General features: G+C 38.1%; 1 protein-coding gene across 3 annotated transcripts in view; it reads left to right on the top strand.

The window, feature by feature from the left end:
- CLVS1 (clavesin 1) overlaps positions 1-19,845 on the top strand; it is a 106,060-nt gene that overhangs the window by 27,470 nt on the left and 58,745 nt on the right. For all 3 annotated transcript variants that reach the window (XM_032695517.1, XM_032695507.1, XM_032695512.1), the window contains one exon: positions 7,885-8,059. In XM_032695517.1, coding sequence (XP_032551408.1) covers positions 7,885-8,059 — 175 coding nt within the window. The remainder of the gene's footprint in view (positions 1-7,884; positions 8,060-19,845) is intronic.

The raw sequence follows: 19,845 nt of genomic DNA, 5'->3' as shown, positions 1-19,845 counted from the left end.
ACCACATCTTGTATGCAGATCATTTATCCTTTCTTAACTCTGTGCACTTTCATCTAGATTTTCAATTACTTTTAACCTTTTAAGAAAAACACCAGGTCATTATGGACAGCACAATTAAGAAGTGTACTTATTGTGCAGTGGTGGTCAGAAAAGTTAATTAAGCGTTAGGCTGCATTAGGAATGAGATGGAGAATAAATAGGAAAAGATAACATATTATTTTATGTATGATGACATTCCAAACTCACCTTGAATAAGAAATTCACTTTACACTGTATTATTTCAAAAAGAAGAGGATGTAAAAAATATGACTGTCTGATAAAAAAAAAAGAAGAGCAATGAAAGGAATTCATTCAAGTTACGAACAAGTGAAGTGATTACTTCAGGAGAGAACAAAAATCCAGGGCTATTTCAAATGGAAAGATGTTGAAGGTGCAGTGGAGATATAGTTAGAGGAAACATAGTGGAATCACATAGAGAAAATATGATACCAGGGAGACTGACACGGTGGTACCATTTGTACCTTCCAATAACAAAGCAAAAGAGCTGTATAATTGCTTTCAATGATTAAACAGTAGCATCACAACGTTCAAAGGAAAATCCTCCCCCTTTCTGTAATGAAAAATTAACTTGTGCAATCCAATGGTGCAAGAAATTGAGCAAATAGCTTAGCGTGATGCAAGGATGGATTGCAGTGCCAAGAGGGAATAAGAAAAGGCTATGCAATCAGACAGAATAAAGTAAACAACAGAACTCATCAATCTTAATGCTTCTAACTATAGCCATTCATGTACAAGCTATCCATTTTCCTCATTATTACTACAGCTGTGCTTTGAGGGAACAGTATCACAACACCGGCGAGATCACAATAGGAGATGAAAAGCTACCTCTTAAACAGTACCCTGAGCTGTGACAGTCTGTTCCCACGTGTCATCTCCTAAATTTGAAACAGTGGAGACCACTAACCTGAAACTACCAGAGACTCCCTGACTGTGCTCATGCTGGAATGAACTGTTTGCCCATCTTCCCCGTGCTATTCACAAGGGACATTGCATTTGGGACTAGTGAGGCAAATTATGGCAGTGGTTTTGTCAAACTGATTTATTGATTGCACTTAGAGGTTATAGCATAGGTCGTTTAATAATTTCCACAATATCTTAACACATTGACTGTGATTGGCATTTACTCCTTCTCAGTAGAGAAATTTGCACAGTGTGCAAGCATGAGGAGTTTGCTCTGGGTAGTAAAAAGGTGAGAAAACCAGCAGTGTGTATCTCAGAAATACTTAACTCCTGAAGGAACAAAACAAAACCACAGCAAGATGAATAGCCCTATTGCATCTGAGATTGAATTCCAGCCTTTCGTCTTAGCAGCAGGCTGCTAAGCAGAGATCTACACTGCTCATGGGAGGCCAGCCAAAACATTAGCCTGATGTCTGGGGTGTCACTGATCTTGTGCTGTGATGGCTTGCAATCAGTTGCCTTCTCCATTTGGGATCAAGTTTCTGAGGGCTCTGGGAGGGATTTTTTTTGAACTCTCAGGACTGAAAAAATTGGACTGATCCTCTGCTAGATGCTATGACACTTCTTTGAGCTGAGGCAAAGGGAAGAACAGATGCCACCTTCTCCTTCCCCTGTATAGGTCTGTGGCGGAAGTTGGTCCAAGGGTGTGAAAAGCCCCAGCACCTGCACTCTCCCAAGCACAGGGGCTGCAAAGGTCCCTGACAGCCAAATTACACATAAGAAAGGGTCCTTGCTCAGTCACATTAACATCAGGGAAAAAGTATTCATTTAGTAAGGGTGCCCACAATATGAATGAGTGTGTATAGGAGGAGATTTGTAACACAGGCTTGACTGTGGAGTGTGTAATTCGTGGGCTATTGGTTGCTATGGAGTTCAATTGAAGTGGAAAGTGACAGCAAAATAAACCCTCATAATACTTTTATATGGAAGAACCTTCTTCAGGAACATAACAAGGAGAAAATTTTTATATCTTTTAGATAGTCATTGAGAGGCAATTTTTGCACAATAAAAGAAAACTGATGCAGTTTTTTTCTTCAGGTTTGTACATTTCCCCTTCACTGGAAATGACAGAGGTTTCCAGCTCATTCCAAGCAGGAATTCAAAGCCAGACAGATATCTGTGTGTGGATGGCTTTTGTTCAGTTTTAAACCAAGCCGTGCATTTCTAATGTTAAATACAGTTCAGGTCTCAATCTATGTTATTCTTTGTATCCAACGCATTATTGGACTAAGTACTTCTGAAGAAAAAAAATCAGTACACTTATCTATCCAGTCTGTTGCCCTGGATGTAAAGTTGCTTGTGAATTTTATTTATAGAACAACACAGATGCTGTGGGGAAAAACTTGCTGTCTTTTCATTACAAAACAGGAGAGATGCCTGTTTGAAGCTGACTTACTGGAACAACTAAAGATAGCTACACTGGATGTGATAGAAGAATAATTTGGAGCTCTGACATTAACTTAATGTAACCCATGTTTTACTTACATACATACTCTGCATGTATTTTAGTTTGACAGAGAAATAAAAAAAAAATGTGATTTAACTTGGGCATGACAAAGAAGGGGTTGGTACCCTACAAAATAAGAAAAAGTCCTTGTATTATTGTGCAATAATTTTCCCAGTTTATATGCTGGAGAATTTTTAATATTTTTTGCAGATAACAAGTTTAAATGGCTTTGAATTTTTCTAGGAAGGAAGTCACACATAGCAGGTCAAAATATTTTTTGTGAATATTTTCTATGAATGCAACTCATTTCCTCTGTAAATTGCAGACAAGTCTTGCTAGTTTCTGCACATATATGCGCCATTCAGACCTCAGGCAGATGAGACAAACAAGCCTTTTTCAGCGCATGAGTTATCTGTGAGGTCCTCTGTTCAACTGTTCATCCTCCCCAATGCAGTGTGTCACCATGTTTATTCACGATTCTTCATTTTGAACTTACTCTTACCGGTTATTCTTTAGCCAAGGGCTGCCCTGCATTGTGTATGGTTCATATGAGGGTCCTTTCCTCACCAGAAGGTCATAAGATGTGAAGATCAGGTCTTACAGAGGTTACCATTTCCCTGTGATACCAGAGAGTCAGGGTAGTTACTCATGATCATAAGTTTAAATCAAGACATGAATCCCCAGTACTTATTTCATCAGAGATGAGGTTTAATCTTCTGAAATAAATGCATGCATTAAAAAAACCCAAATGTTTTTCCAAGAACACATTAATGGAAGTCGGGATTTTCTTTTGTTCAAAAACCAGTGCTAACTGGATTCCAGGGGTTTTTTCAGTAATAGCATACCTTGGCTGTGTGTGGGAACAATTAGAAATATTTCTTCCTGGGTTCTCCCTCCTCCACCTGCATTGATCTGCTGTGTTGCTCGTGTCTCTCTTTCTAAGCTTTTCATAGAATAATAGAATCATTTAGGTTTGGGAAAGGCCTTTAAGATCATTGAGTCCAACCATTAACCAAGCACTGTCAAGTGCACCACTAAATCATGTCCCTAAGTGCCACATCTACACATCTTTACATGCCTTTAGGGACAGTGACCCAGCCACTTCTCTGTGAAGCCTTTTCCAGTGCTTGGCAACCCTTTCAGTGAAAAGATTTTTCATAATATCTAGTCTAAACCTCCCCTGGAACAAATTAAGGCCATTTCCTCTTGTTCTATCACTTCTTACATGGGAGAAGAGACTGACTCCTACCTTGCCACAACCTTCTTTCAGGCAGGTTGTAGAGAGTAATAAGGTCTTACCTGAACCTCCTTCACTCCAGGCTAAACACGCCCAGCTCCCTCAGCCATTCCCCACAAGACTTGTGCTCCAGCCCCTTCACCAGCTCTGTTCTCTTTCTCTGGACATGCTCCAGCACCTTAATGGCCTTCTTGTAGTGAGAGGTCAAAACCGAATGCAGAACTCGAAATGCAGCCAGCTTCTTGAGCTCTGATTAGCTCAAATAGTTTTGGGCAATCTGAAGATGTTTTTCTGGTCCTTCTTTCTGCTTCCTCTTCTGTGCTTTACTCACAGTAGGAATCCTCCTTGCAGGGCAGTGCCAGCTCTCCCCACTTAGAAACTATGTGTGCATTTTTGCTCTCTGTTGGTGATTTTTTGTGTGGGAAGGGAACAAAGTGAGATGTGGTCTCTTACCTGATTTGTATCTATGCCATGTTTGCGGTTCACTAAATGTTATTGAGCTTTGTCCAACTATTAAGTATTAGAGAAGAGAGGTTCTTACTGCATACTAACTTAGGGATGTTCAGATGAGTTGTCTGCAACTGCCAAGATAACGGCAGTGGTCCAAACTTTGTTAGCCTGCTGTCTTGTGGGACAGTTGGTATTTGCAGTGACAGTTTGTTTTTGCTTACTACCAGACAATCTTAATGGCTTCAGCTGTCATTACTTCTGTACTTTAATATTTTTAACTATCTGAATAATCCAATTAATTTCACTAACATGCATAAAACAGAGCTTGTGCTTAACTATTCAGAAAGAGTAATGTCAAAAGCCTTTATTGAAACTATCTGCTCCAAAATGTATCACTTTCTTTCAGCATGTCTTATTTGACCCCTTATTTTCCAACCATCCCTCAGCTTTATTATTCATGTATCTCTTCAAAATGACTGGTGGTAGATACATGCAAATAGATCATTTAATTTTCCTGCAATGTCTTTATCCTCTTTAATTGTTCCCATTGCACCCTGGTACTCCGCTGAGCCTTTTGGTACTCTCACAGCCTGCTTACACCTCTTATAATTAAGTAATTTCTTCTTATTTGTTTTCATGTTATGCCTTTGGCTAATCTCCCCACCAAATCCCTCAGCTAAACCATCTTCATTTTTGTTTTACATTATTGTTCCTCACCACTAGTTTCTGTTGGGCTAACTTCCCATTTTCCAAAGGGTATTTGAAGAGCCTCTTTTGTGGTACCTTAACATTCAGCCAAGGTAGATAGGCCCTCTCCCTGCCTCCTCCTTTTTGTCTTTCTGAGGCTTGTGCAAATCTTTCATAGCTCATTAGTGGCTCACTTCAGTAAGCTCCATGCTGAATCCTTATAGGACCTTACACATTTCCTTTTGTGTAATAGCAGTTTATTTCACTTTTTTTTCTGTGTGAGAGGGTTAAACTGGTGAGGAAGGGGATTGAAGGAGGGAAGGGAACATTAAGCAAAGGAACAAAAACTAAAGCAAGTGGTTCTGTCTTCATGCATGGAAAATTATTTGGATGCAAATCAGTCACACAGCTGAATGATTTGTCTCAAAGCCCAAAGATTAGGGAGCAGAGGGCTTGAGCCTCAAGTGGCACTCTGTCTGATTTCTATCCAGACTTTGCATTCACAAAACAGTGTGTCTGCAAATAAACCACCTGGAGGACTTGTATGCTGCTTTCATGTCTCCTTGTACTCATCTGAAAAACAGCTTTGTGTTCACAGTGAGTTATTTCCTACATGATGTCTTAAAACTGCAAATAAATAGAGAAGGGAGGGTTATAGGCAGGGAGAGAGACAGATTAATTACAAACTAAGAAAACTGGGTGCCATATGTTCCAGGTAAATAATTTCTCCTGAAAGTACAGGGAAGTACAGGTGAGTAATTGCTTGATAAACTGGGATTTCTCAGTATAGAGTCCAAGGGTAAGATTTTGCACTCAAATATTTAATTGTTACTTAAAGTGGATTACAGAAGATGCTTTGTATGTACCGTTCCCAGATAGCCCTGCTGAAATAATTATGCAGGCTTTAAAAACATTAGAGGTAGTAGGATCATAAATATAAGTTTGAATGTACTCTTAAGAAAATTTCTTCCCACAAATGGAGAATGAAATCTTATCACAATGTGGTTCTGTTTTCACACCTTTGGTAATAACAAACATCCAGGTCATTCTAAGGGTCACAACCTAAACAGAAGTTAGGATTATAGTGAAATTGAAGTCAGGATTATTCCATCTTCCCCAGTCTAGCCAGAAAGCCCATCCATGGATGATGATATTATTCTGCACTGATAACAACAGGAGTGCAAAGAAGGCTGGCATGTGTGTGAGCATGCTTTTGGAGCTACTGCACACCTCTGGGAGCTTCCATGGGACAGTTCTTATGGAAGGCTGACCACCTTGAAGAGGGATGCTGGAGTAGTGTAGGATATATTAAATAGATAGGTCCAGGGGTATATTTGATTTTTTCACCTTTGAGAGTGTAGTCATCTGATGATGCTGCTTGAAAGACATCATTTGTTTCAGTTGGGCAATAGGTAGTATATCAGAGTTTTTCAAAATAAATTTAGACTAAAAATAAATGTCAAGTGCCAGTCCAATCAGTATGCCTTCACCTTACATTGCTAAGGAAATTCTTTCTCAGTTTTTCTGTTTAGCACAACTTCCCCACAGGATTTGAAAAGGTCAAGGTTGTCCTGTAACTGTAAATGAGGGACGGGTGATTTGGTACCCAGCAGCAACAAAATTAAATATCACGAAGCTCTATTTATTGTCTCAGCAATTATACTTCAGAGAAACTTCTAACTTTTACAGAAAGGCAGAGTTCAGAAGCAGCTTTTTCAAGGAACCAGGTCTTTAGAGAAAGAACGTACATTTCCACTCAAAACATGCTGAGAGAAAAGAGCAAGAATAAGAAAACACTTCACCTTTTTCTTCTGATAGAAATTTACCATATGTTGATGCTATTCAGGGTTAGAGGTCTTGATGTCACAGAAGTTTGTTTCAACTGCACATAGGTTTTTTTATCTCAAGCAGAATTTGAAGCAACGTTCTTGAAGACTTAGAGGACTTGTTTTAAAGTAAACAAAACAGCAGAAAAGGACTAAATTAAAATCTCCATGGGAGAACATGGTATGAACCTTCCCTGTAAGATGCCTCAGGCCTCATCAAAACTTGAGAATTATGCAGAGGTAAAGCGGATTACACTAGCAGTATGTTACAATTTCATTTTAGACAAGGTTAAGCTGTAATTTCTGAAGTTTTCTTTATTTCTTACTCTTTAAAAGAATCTATTGCTGTAAATCATCTTAATGGGAAGGACAGATGAGGAGAACCACCTGGTTCACCTTACTCAGGTGAAAATATGGACTAAGTCATTAAAGTGTCCAACTGTTTTGTAAAATGCATGAGGCAGAAGTAGAAAGCGGCCCAGGCTTCCCAGTACAGACTTGGACACTGAAGAAAACGTTTCAACATTTTCTTCTCCATTACTTGCTATATCCTTCAGGGCCTCCAAGGTTTTTAATGATTCTCCCAGAGCTTAGGGAAGCCTTGCAGCCAGCTTGTTGTAGCTGATAATTAATAAAGAGTTCCCATTTTAAGTGGGTGCAATCATTTTTCATGTTGCATTTGGTTTGCAGAAATAAGGCAACAGTCAAACTTTATTGTGCAAAGCCTTGGATTATTCCCTCCACTCAAACAGGAAGGCACAGAACCTGGTTGTAACCATGTCTTTTATGCTTTTGTTGTACTCATTTATTCCCTTTTCTGAAAAGAAGGGAGACGAACAAGGAAAAATGGTAAAGTATATCCAAACGAGCAAGAGTTTAAACTGATAGCTTGAATCTGTTTCATTTCGCCACAGACAAATAGTTTACCAATGTAGCTTAACTAAAATCTATTGTAAGGAATGCCAGAAGAATTGAGAAGATCTCATTCCGTATTTATTTTGTCCACCAGTGAGCAAGATTTATCACACTGAGGAGGGAAATGTGAGTTTTAGAGCAGGAGCTCTTTAATGACATCTCTGAAACAACTCTCTTTTTAGAAGAATTCTGCCAGAATGAATCCCTGTACCTCGCTCATGCCACATCCACAGCAAAGCTGAGTATCTTGAGGTTTGAAGATAACTGCAACCATTGATTTTCTTTTTCTACTTTGGCTTTAGGAACTCCTTCATAGATATCCTTCGGGCTATTCTACTTTCCTTAGAAGTGCTCATCGAAGATCAGGAGCTTCAGATAAATGGTTTCATTCTAATTATAGACTGGAGCAACTTCTCTTTCAAGCAAGCCTCCAAGCTTACGCCATCTATCCTCAAACTGGCTATTGAAGGGTTACAGGTAAGCAGAGGGTAACACATGTACTTGCAACTTTTATTGCTACAGACAGTCATTTTTGCTTCATCAGGCACTGGGCAAAGTGAAGGGTATAGAAAATAATCCAGAATGCTTTGATGTCCCATCTACTTGCAGCATAGATTGATTTTCAGACGTCTCATTTTGTCTGTCTTTCACTTCTATTTCAGCCGTAAATCAGTGTAACCAATATGTGTGTTACTTAATGCAGCATTAAAAGAAGGAGGGTTAGAGATTTGAGGTTTAATCCATCAGAGAATTTGGGAGGGATTAAAATCCAGCAGTGTCTGCCTTCTGGAGTGTGCAGTCCACATGCAAGCACATATGTGTGCAGAGGGAGGGTGGTAGGAGAAGAGAGCATCTCCCTGAGCAGATGGAAGAGTGCTGTTGTGTTCACGTGGATGCGTTTGAGTTGGAGGGAAATGAAGAAGAGGGAGGACAGGCTCCCTGTTGTGCCCTCATTCTGACTGCCTTTATTTGTCACACAGCATCCTGTTACATTATGGTTCAGACTGTTCAGGGGCTGCATGTCCACTTGGTGCTTGCAGATAAATAGGAGCAAGCTTAAACCATGTGCTGTTACAGGGTTAGGTAGTAAGGAGCAACCTGAAGATGAGGCAACCTGAGGATGAGAATAAACTGTGGTGCTCAGAAAGGACTTCTGTCCTTTCCACTAAAGTCTGAGCCCATTCCTGCTGTTAGACCTGAGATTGATTTTTAGGTCTAAAAGTAGTCTGACATAACCTTATTAATTGAGGGCATTTGATAGAAGTCAAGGACTATTTAGGTTATAAGGAGCTCTGGAGATCACTTTATCCGACCCCCTGCTCAAAAGCAGGGCTGACCTCAATCTTATACCAGGTTGCCCAAGGACCACATACTTCATGTAGCTACATATTTAAAAAGAGAGATTATAAGTTATTGACTTTTCATTTTATTTTTAGTACTTACTAGATATCCTGCAGTCATAAATACCTCAACAATAATTTTCCATGGGGTGCATATGTTTGCTTTAACTTTAACTTATGTAATAGAAAGGACAGTTTGTTCAACTAATTTTTTGACTAACAAATAGTCTACAATTAGATAATGATTGTCTCTACTTCATGTTATTATTCAAAAATGAGGGAGAAAAATCTGCCATCAGTTTTAAGCCTGTGTTCCCCTTTGTGAGGAATTTTCATCTATTCTAACAAATTAGGAAGTCAAGCTGTGCAATTAGTCCTTAGGACAATACCTTATTTTTTCCTGCTGATACTATCACTTCATTCTCTGGTTCAAAACAACCTCTCCAATCAGAAGGAAGATAAAGCCAAGTGACATCCACAAGAAAATAAAATTCTAGCAAGTTGTCCTTGTGCCTGCCCAAATTTTGCTTTTCCATCTATTTGGTAGGAGTCCAATCCAGCCTCCACCCTGTCTGATTTTTGGCCATGGCACTGCCAGGTTGCCTGCCTACAGTTTATTTGCAGTTGTTGGCAACAATATGTTTCGGGAAGTACCGAAGCCTGGGAGTACCAAAGCTGATCTTAAGATTGTGTCATTAGCCTTATATCCTGGGTAATTTAAGGAGGCTACCTTTCTCATGTCTGTATGGGCAATTCATTTCTTATTTAAAGTTAAGTTACTGTTGTCTTTTCTGTGATTACTAGAAATATAACTCTCTTTAAAAGTACGAATTGGGATAACATGTCCTAGACTTAACTAACCACTGGTTTGATGAGTTGTAGGAGTTGTGAATGCTGCACTCTAATTTACTAGGCTTAGAAGCAAGTCATTCATGCTCATAAAGCACATATTTAGCAAACAGTGATGGTGGGAACCTTTTAGTTTTGGGGTTTTTTGGCTCTCACTACTGCTGTTGAAGTATTTTCATTGAGACTTTGTTCTAATATTATTTTAAACGAACTACTGCTATCCTAGTGTAAAATGTAGTTGAAGTGGAGATGAGACTTACATACAGAAAAAGTGTCACAATATGAGTTGCATTGAAGGCCACCGAAAGTAAAAAAGTCAGGTCCTACTCTCATGAGCTGATGATGTCTGGAAAAAATTGAGATTGTTTCAGTTCCCGTTTATTTCCCACAGCTAAGGCACTGGGCGTGTACAGATCCTCAGACAGGCAGATAACATGGCTGTCTCAGTCCTCCTTTATAAAAAGAGATTTTGGGTTACGTTAAGTCCTGTGTAAGTCTAAGTGGATGGAAAGAAAATAATTCTCTCTTACAATTTCTACTGGAATTGAACCCATATGTTCATATGTGGGTATCTGGACCAGGAACTTTTAGCCTCTCTCTATGTAATGGTAATTTTAATGCCATCGCTGAACCATTTTCCCATAGTTTCTTAAATTCTTATCTCATTCAGTGTCTCAGACCACCTCATTCTGATATAGAATTGCTTAAAAATAAATAGTATTTAATAATTTACGCAACTGGGTTTTTTCTTATTTTCAGGTTGCTTTCAGCCAATTAATATATTGTTACTTTTGTGTGTGTATGTTTGTATTTAATGTATTTTTCCTCAAGTTGCTGTTGCAATGCATTATCATTAAGTGCAGACAACAAGCATTACGCAGATGCATATGTTAATTCATCTTGTGTTGTAAAACAAACACTAGTCAAATCTAATGAACTTGGCTGCAGAAATTAATATATTGCTATTACACCAGCTGATCAGTTCCAAATACTGTAAATTCTGTAAATACTTAAAAAGATGAAGTAGGATTGACATCATCACACGTCTGAATGCACGTTTTGCTCAATACTACTCCTTGTTCTGTATGGATTTCTGTATGTATTGCATTACACAGACAGTTCATTATAACTCAACAGGGCACCTACTCTGTTTCTCAATTATGTTATTTAATGACCTAAAAACAGCCTTATGTCTCCACTTTAAACTACAGTAGTTCAGATGCTAAACAAGTGTTTGTACAGTATGCTAATTCTCATTATGTCACAGCAGTGCAGAGATGAATGTGTTCTTAGTGCCTAAACCCTCTCTGATTAACAAGTTTTGATGTTTTATCACAAGACAGTTGCTACTGTATGCTTTGAGCTCATGCCATGCTCCTTCCTAGACCTTACTCATCTTTTGAATTTTAACACATTGAACACAAGATTGTCATGTGGATGGAAAGGTGGGGAAAGATGTGTGTAAAACCAATCTATTTTGCCAACAACTTGGTGAGTTTTGACTTCTAATCCATATTCTTTGAATGTGAATAGCTTTTCTCCTTCACAGCATATTTTTCTCCTTGTTTCCTTCATCTGTGAAATTATAGTTCTCTGTGTGTCATGGTGAGCTTATAATTATCCTGTGATAGTAGACAAAATTTAATGATGGCTTAAGTTAACCAGAGACTAATCTTTTGTTATTTTGTGTAACTGTTTAGAAGCATCAGAGTTCAATAGCAAAGGTAAGAAGTCCATTTGCAATCATGAAGCAGGTATAGCACGTAAGAAGTGGTCAATTCTTAGTATGCAAGATGTTTGCTACTAACCACTGCATTTGGAGACCTCTAATAATCATGGAAACCGTTACACTGTGTGTGTCCTGTGAAGTCCAGCCTTTTTTTTTTATTTAATGGTTGTTGGTTTCTGCTCTGAGGATGTAGTTACTTTGCCTCCAGACAGGACTTTTGATTTTAGGGTGCTTCTACTAGTGAGTATAAAGACTGTTTGCTTCTGATTTCTCCAACACCACAGCTATGCACTGCAGTTTGTGCACATGCATGCACATAGCAATTTAGAAATTCCGTCAGCTAGTACTCTGAATTGAAATGCAACAGCTTCTCTAACAGCAGCCAGAAATATTCCAAAAAACCTTCAAAACAGCAGGTCTGACCTCACCTGCCGTTTCTTTGGTGAAAACTAAGCCAGAAGTCCATGGTCTACTAAGACCCATCTGAGTGGCTTATGGCACAAATCAGCCAGCTGGATTCAAAACTGACCTGAAGATCAGGTTTGCAATCCAGTGTACCTAGGACTGCCTCACATAAAGGCTAACTTGCCCCAAGGCTGTCTCAAGGAACTGAAACAACAAGTAGGGTGAATGGTTATTTCCTGTGTTCTTTCTTTCTCTGATAGTTCTGTCACATGCAGTTCTACTCATATGTGATGACAGTGACTCTTAAAAAAGAAGCCCTATGCCTACTTTGTGACAATGATGAATCACTGCAGGAGTGCTCTTTAGGGTTCAATAAGGCTTTGATTCAGATGTCACAGTCATTACAGCAAATAGCAGTAACAACAGGGAACAACCAAGATCTGCAAACAGGAATTTGTCCCCAGATTTTCACTAGTAGTAGCTTGACAGATGATTTGACCAACAAAGTACATTAGGAGATCCATTACATTTTTTTTTTTTAAATTATCTTCAGTTTATCATAAGCCAGCAAAAATTTGAAGCTGGTATTTCTGGGAGGAGAGGAAAATTAAAGGAAATCAACAATGCTTGACTTAAGAACACTTTAATCAGATACCGATATAGAAAAAAATCTTCTGAAAAAAATCTTCAAATAAGGGAAACTTGAATATGCTTGTCTTAGGAAATTGTTCAAGATACATTTGTCCGGAATAGTTCTAATGTTCAGATGAAGTCAGATAATCAAGGTAACAGGTTTGTTTAGACATTACCAGAGATTATCTCACTTGAAAATCTGGAAAGAAATGCCAGATTATAGAAAACTCAGCCTGTTTAGAAATGTACAAAGCTTTTTCATCTTTAATATGAACAATAGATATAAAAAGTCTTTTTATAAAATTTCCTCCTACCGTAATTATGTAGAATCGAGAAACTTACTGTCAGTTAAATTGTAGCAGCAAATTATTTATCTTTTGACACTATCTTATACAATCAAATATTTTTCATTTTGTGCTTCAGAAGGAGGAGCTATAATACAAAATATGCTCAAAATTCAAATTAGAACATAGAGCTTGAAGGAAAAAATGCAATTCCATATCATGTCAAAGGTGTAATTTTTTTGTATGCTTGTTTTTCCAAATCTTAGTAAAAAATATGAGCTTTTAGACTTGATAAAATTTTCAAATGAAAAACTTTTTTTTTTCTGGAACAATGTTTTTGGAACAGAATTATTATGGTGAAATATGTTTCCAAATTTATCTAGAAAAAATCTGGAAATTTGTTTGTTTCAATAATTTTCATCTGGAAATCGAAATACTTAATATTCAATTTCATTATGAGTGGTAAGAAGCACATGATTTCTGTCTTCATGGTTAGAATCTCTTGCTTTTCGAAATTTGAAATCAAGCTGAAGTAATGAAACAATATTTCAGGTCAGCTTGACCTGGGTTAGTGAGCATAATCTAATATTTGTTATGGTCAAACTGGGCACGTGAACAGAGCCCAGGCAGCCCTCATGCATCTGGACACTTTACCAAACTCTCTGCTCTGCAGACTTGATGTTTCCTTCACCAGCTCAGACCCTGGAGCAAGGAACTGACTCTTCTTTTCTTCTTTAAACACGTTTGTACTCTGAAACCCGAGGTAAACATGATCTCTTTGACTGATTAAGTACTTCCAGTTGAACTCTTTATGAGTCAGGTGAAAGATGTAGGCCATAAGATGTCTTGCATAGTAAGTACAAGATGCAACTAGTTTTTCCATAAAGTTTCTGAACATAATACTGCTGTTACTTGAAAATTTAAAGTCAGTGAGAATCCACATTGTCACAAACCGAAGAACACTCTAAAAAGTCTTATTCTTGCTCAGCCTTTCTGCAGAAATCTGTAGCATGGGGATGAGTCTGCCTATGCTATAAGTATCCTATGATGCTATTATGTCTCAACTGGTATATATAACTGGTCCTATTAACAGAAAGACAGAGCTCTCTGTCATTGCCTATCAAAGTCAGAACAGATAAAATCCTCAGTGACATAAGACAGGCAAGTAAAACCATTTATAGGCACATGTATACACTGGCTTGGACAAGGACAAGCCAAAAAAACCTTAGTACCAAATACAAAAAGCCCCTCAATGTAGATTCTGAAACTGTTTATCTCTGGGCAACTAACTGCAGATTCAAAAGATTAGATTGTTTGGCTAATCCTCACTTTTTCATGTTGAAAATCTGGAAGATAAGAGTGAGCACAGAGCTGAGACCAGTTGCTGGGGCAGTGTGACTGGCTGGGGCTCTGTGCACATCTGCAGAATAATGCTGAACTGTGAGAGCTGAGAATCAGTCTTCTTTCCCTTCCCCTGCTAGAAAGAAACCTACTTGAAGGCAGACTGTTTTTTCTTTTTGTATCCAGAATTTAAAGACTTAAAAAAATTAAGGAAATATTTAGATTTTGGATTTTGTGCAAAAGCCTTGTCATTATCTTTCCCAGGATTGGGAAACTGAAGAGAAGGGATTATTCTAGGTTGGGTCCTTGAAGATGGATAACTGGTCCTTTAGTTGTGTCCTACCAGAGGACAGGCAACTTCCTCAGAATATAAAAGCAGGATGTTCCTGTGTCGCAGTCACAGTATGTTGATGTTTCCAAGAGGCATGTTGTAACTTCCCAAACAAGAGTCCCTGCTAATAACTCTGGAAGACCTGCTAGTAACTCAGGCTTATGTTCATAGAGGCAAGATGAGCTATATAATTGTGGGTTAACCTACAGAAGGGGACATACAAATCTTGTCTGTGAAGAAAATATAGACCTCTTCCTACTGAGAATGGTTGAACTGTTTCTAAAAAGACAAAGCTTCAATTTCTGACGATCTTCAGTGGCTGGAAAAATGGCTACAGAACAGAATTTAGCAGATGTTGTAGGATGCAATTAGATATTCTGCTTCCTGAACATATGTAGCAAAAAAACTTTCTTGATTTCAAGTCCCCTGCTCGTATGAGATGTCAGTCTGCATATTTACACAGGTATTTGAATGAAATAATTAGCAATATGTACACATAAAAACCATACTTTTTATTTCATTAAAGGCTGCCTCAAAAGTTCCCAAATCTGTTTACCTAGTTACCTTTCTCAATATTACAATGTGCTTCATATTAGAGGCATGTGTTGGATGGCTGAACATGAAGTTACAGCTAACGATGAGCTTTTACTATCCATTGAAAGAAGGTCAGTTTGAATCATTCTAGAAACGCTCATGCTATCTGTCTCCAGCAGCTGTTGTAATATGTAGAGTGAGTACTCTCTGAGCTGTCAGTGAGGGTGCCTTTGAAATTATAGGACACTAGAAGAGGGATTGACTCGTTTTATACTAAAAAAAAAGGTAGATAAACAGGTTTTGTTCCCTGCAAAAGAAGAACTATTCTCATTGTGTGCTTGTGATCTCTAGGGAGTTGACTGCAACAAGGAAAAAGAAAAGCATAGTAGGCTGTAGACTCACATCTGTCACTTGAAAACTGGAATTAACCGCTTAGTAGAATTGATCAGCCCTACCATGTTTACCAGTTGAATGCTTTGGGGCTTTTGGCTGCGAGTAAAGGATAAGCTGCAATGTAGATATTTTAAGTGGAAAGTCCTTTTTAATGCCAGTTATTATGTTTTATTAAAGATCTCATCAATTTGCTGATAAGCATTAGAAAGGAAGAAAATATTCTTTCAGTCCTGGCAAGGAAATGTGAAAGTTTATTTCATTAAGTCTGCTTAGAACAGAAGGTAGCTGTGTTTTTACTGGTAGACAGTAAAAAGGCAGCTAGAGCTAACACCAGTCATGCTTGAACCTTCCCACCAATATATACATAAATAGATCATGTTGTATGTCGAACCTTTCTTCCTCTCATAACATGTGAACATGGTCTAATGTACTTGCATTAATTTACGTTATCCCTGTCCTCATTAATTTCATAGAATTTCAGGAGTGATGCATCTGTGATATTTGTTTAACTTCTCTGACAACTCCGAAAGCTTTTTTCTTTTTAGCTTGGAAACTGAGTGAATGTATCCTGAAGAGAGTGTTTACTACAGATAACTTCTTGCTGTGAGAAATATATAGAGTGATTATGCAAAAGTATAAAAGGGCTTGCATATACAAAACTAAATCAGAAAGATACAGAAGTAGTGACATTTCAGTGAGCTATGTGCCAGCAGAGTAGGTACTATTTTGTTTGGGATGGCAATGGAGGTACATGCGGATAGGGAGATGGAGTCAGAGCAAGAGGAGGAGTTGTCACTCTGATATGACTCTACACTGAGACATGTGGCATGGATTATCCCCTGAGCACAAGTAGATAAGAACTTTGTTCTCTCTAGGAGAGGACTCATTCTTCACTAACAACTGCAGGACTGAAATTCATGTTCCCTGGGAAAACAGTTGTGACAATATAAGATCAGTTGCCCCCTTACACCTCCTTCTCACAGTCCTCTCTTTAGCATATGCCTTCAAGGATGTGCTACACCAGTGGAACTGGCTGTGTGTCCCTGACTGCTGCTATGGAAGAGCCAGCAGCTCAGGTCAGTGCAGGAGAGGGCTCTTGGCAGGATTCTGTGTTCAGTCTGCTTCTCTAGGCAAGGTAATAATTTCTGGTGCAAGTTTTTAACAAAGTGCTGCAGCCACTGATGTTCTAAAATTCTGCAGAAAGGCAATGATTTTGAGAAATATTTACCTGCTTGTTGTTTGACTCAACTATGCAGAAAAACAGGGCTTTTCTACAACACATAACAATTCTCTTTAAAGCCTCATCTATTATTATTATCTCCTCCTCCAAAAAGTAACTTATGAATTCCTCAGACTTTGTATGTTCATACCTATTTGCATGGTCAATATGTGTATGGTCAACATGGTGAAAAGCGACTACAAATTTTTCAGTAAGTTTGAGGTGAAGTCCCAACTGATGCAAATGGGACTTATGCCATTGCCTAATTCCCAAATTCCAGACCTGTTACACCATGTCAGGAAGGGATTTTCCACTTCATAAGACTTTTCTAGGCTTGCAGAAAGTGTCCTTCAATGTCTGAGTGTTTTTTGGAAATTTTGTATATCAATGAGAACATTTGCCTAGTGATGTTGAAGAACTCTGTTTTGTTCTCAAATGTTTTTATGCCTCTTCTTAACTGTGTAAAACTTAACACTTGAAACAAGCATTCCTGAACAGCAGGGGTTCTTGGATGCAAAAATGTCAACCTCAAATATCACAGTCTTCCAAGGAAAGATGAAAACATCAAGTGAAATGTTCAGCCTACTTCCTTCTCCCCTCATCTCTACCACTTGCCCCCCACCATGATTTGATTTTAACAATAGGAATTTTCTGAGGAGAAAAGAATTTCATTGGAAATTCATCCAGTAGCTACACTGCTCTGTAATTCAAAACTTCCTATAACTATTTCAGGATGTGTTTTCCATCCCTTTCTGGTAAGTATGTATTAGACCTCTCAAATGTGCATTCGGCTTTCCACTCTGAGCACACTCTCACTATTTCAAATTATTTGCAGTAGAAGAAGCTTAAAGCATGGCTAAAGTGTAATAAAAATAATTTCCATTTCAGAGGAGGCTTTCTAACCAACTCCAATCTACATGCAATAAAAATGGAGCTAAAAAAAAACATAGCTAACACAAGTACAATTACAATGCAAATATTCTTCAACTAGCATATACATTTAGAAGGTTGTTAAATTGACAGGTTTGCAGAAGAAAGGCAGAAGTATGAATATATATGTGATGAGCAAAATACTTGATCACTCTGTAAGAATTACAGAGGGTAACACCAGAACTTTCAATGAACTGAAAATAGAATTCAAGTTTACCTAATTTTATAGGGTAATATAAATCTTACTCTTCTATTTTCCAAGATTATTTAGAAGCAACTTTGAATTAGTAGATGTGCTCAGTAGCATATGAGCCCAGTGTCTGGAAAAGATGGTTTCTTGTAGGTTGGTGGGAGTGCCTGTGTAAATGGACATCTGCGGTAGTTACAAAGGGTCCTTATCTAACTTTGGTGTGAAGTTTCATGAAGAGTCCCACTAACAATCCTAACTTGGTTTGGTATCACTTAAAATTACAGAGAAGCTGAATTTAAAACTATCTCAGGAAATAATATCGCCTCCATATAGCACAGATAACGTTAACCTCCTTGAGATGGTCCTTTCCTTTATCATATAATTTATCAAACTCATTACTAAGTGTGAGGAAAGCTGCAGGAGGACAGTCCTGAAGAGATAAGGATTCCTGAATCTGTAGTGTAAGTGAAATTAATTAATTGGTACAGATAAAACTTCTGACTTAATTAATCAAGTGGGCTTTCCACTAACATTAGAGACAATACCTACCACTTTACTCTCTTAAGAAACCCAAACATTTGCACTCAAAACCAACCAGTCAAACCTCAGTTTCTGTTGCTGTCCACTGTCTTTGCTTAAGCTGAGTCACCAATCACTGCAGCATGGAGACTGTAGTCATTTGGCACCATGTGTGAAAGAGCCTCTTGGAGAACTTTTCACTCAGAAATAAATAAATAGTTTGGCAAGAAGAGCTGGGTCTTATTGAAAACGAGATAAACTCCATTTCCCTGCAAGAGTCTGGCTTATGTGTAACACCCCACATATTCCTACCTGACATGGATATGTGGGTTCAAAGGGTTTTCTGGTCGTCTAATAACAATTGCTGCTCATATAAGAAGGACCGCAAATATTAGAGCAGTTCAACCACAGCCATCAAGTCAGCTAACCCTTACCTACCTTTCCCACTTCCCAACCTCCCAGCTCTTTCTCTACCTTTGATACTGCTTTCTCCTCTAAATATTAAAAAGATAAATAAAGCTGTGAGGTAAACCAGCTGTGCAAGGTGTGCATTCTGTGGTGCTGAGCTCATATGGCTAACAATGTTAGGTATTCAAACACACAAAATATAATTAACTATTCAAGAAATTTCCCTCCTCCAATTTGTTATACATGCCTGAGTGAATGTTAATGGGGTCACATAGCTCTTTGAACTGCTGCTGACAGAACAATAAAGAGTTCCTGTGGTTTTCAAGAAATAGCACAGTATAATTTTGCTTGCTTTGCAAGGGCATTTCTTAATGATATCATTATACGCCCTAAACTCCTAGTCCACTCTCAGAAACTACAACAACACTTCAAATGACAAGTTACCTTCTCTTCTCCCCAGGAGAATTGAATCTCAATTATAATTTATAATGTGTTACTTACTCAGTGAATATTCCTTTCCTGTGCCTCTGAGAGGTACCAGCTATGGTATTTTAATGAAGCACCCCTGTTTTATAGCCTCTCTCCTCTGAAACTGAAACAATAGCATTTAAAGAGCTAGACTTCTTATCCAGTTTGCTGAGTGAGGAAGGCAAATAAATTCCATTTGAACTGTCTTAAAAGACACTGAAAATAACTTAGATTTTCTTTGTTCCAGAGATAAGTTATACCTGAACAGTATGGCCTGAGAACATATAAATAACCTTCCTAGTAAATTCCTGCCGTCTGTGATAAAATTGATCCAAATGTTTGAAGTATTTTACTTTGACTCCCTGCACCACTTTGAGCTTATTTGTTTTGCAAAGATATTCTAGGCAAATTAGCTTAGGAATGTTTGTTAAACTAACAAAATAAGTGAATGTTGCTATTAGCTTGGGTAAATTTATTTGGTATCTACCTCTAAGGATTGCCCAGTTTTGTGTGTGTATAGGAAAAAAAAAACAGAAAAAACCCCCAACCCTTTGCAGTAGTTCACTCCTTTTCTTTGAAGCTAATGCAAAGTACATGTGTGAGATACTAGGTTTAGGACGAAAGAAAAAAATTCTGGAAATAAGCTTGCATACTTATAGAAGATTTTGCAAATTAGTCCTCTTTGATTTT

This window comes from Chiroxiphia lanceolata, chromosome 1 (assembly GCF_009829145.1).
Source record: "Chiroxiphia lanceolata isolate bChiLan1 chromosome 1, bChiLan1.pri, whole genome shotgun sequence".
NCBI classification, from domain to species: Eukaryota; Metazoa; Chordata; class Aves; order Passeriformes; family Pipridae; genus Chiroxiphia; species Chiroxiphia lanceolata.
This window is presented reverse-complemented; position numbering and strand designations above follow the sequence as displayed.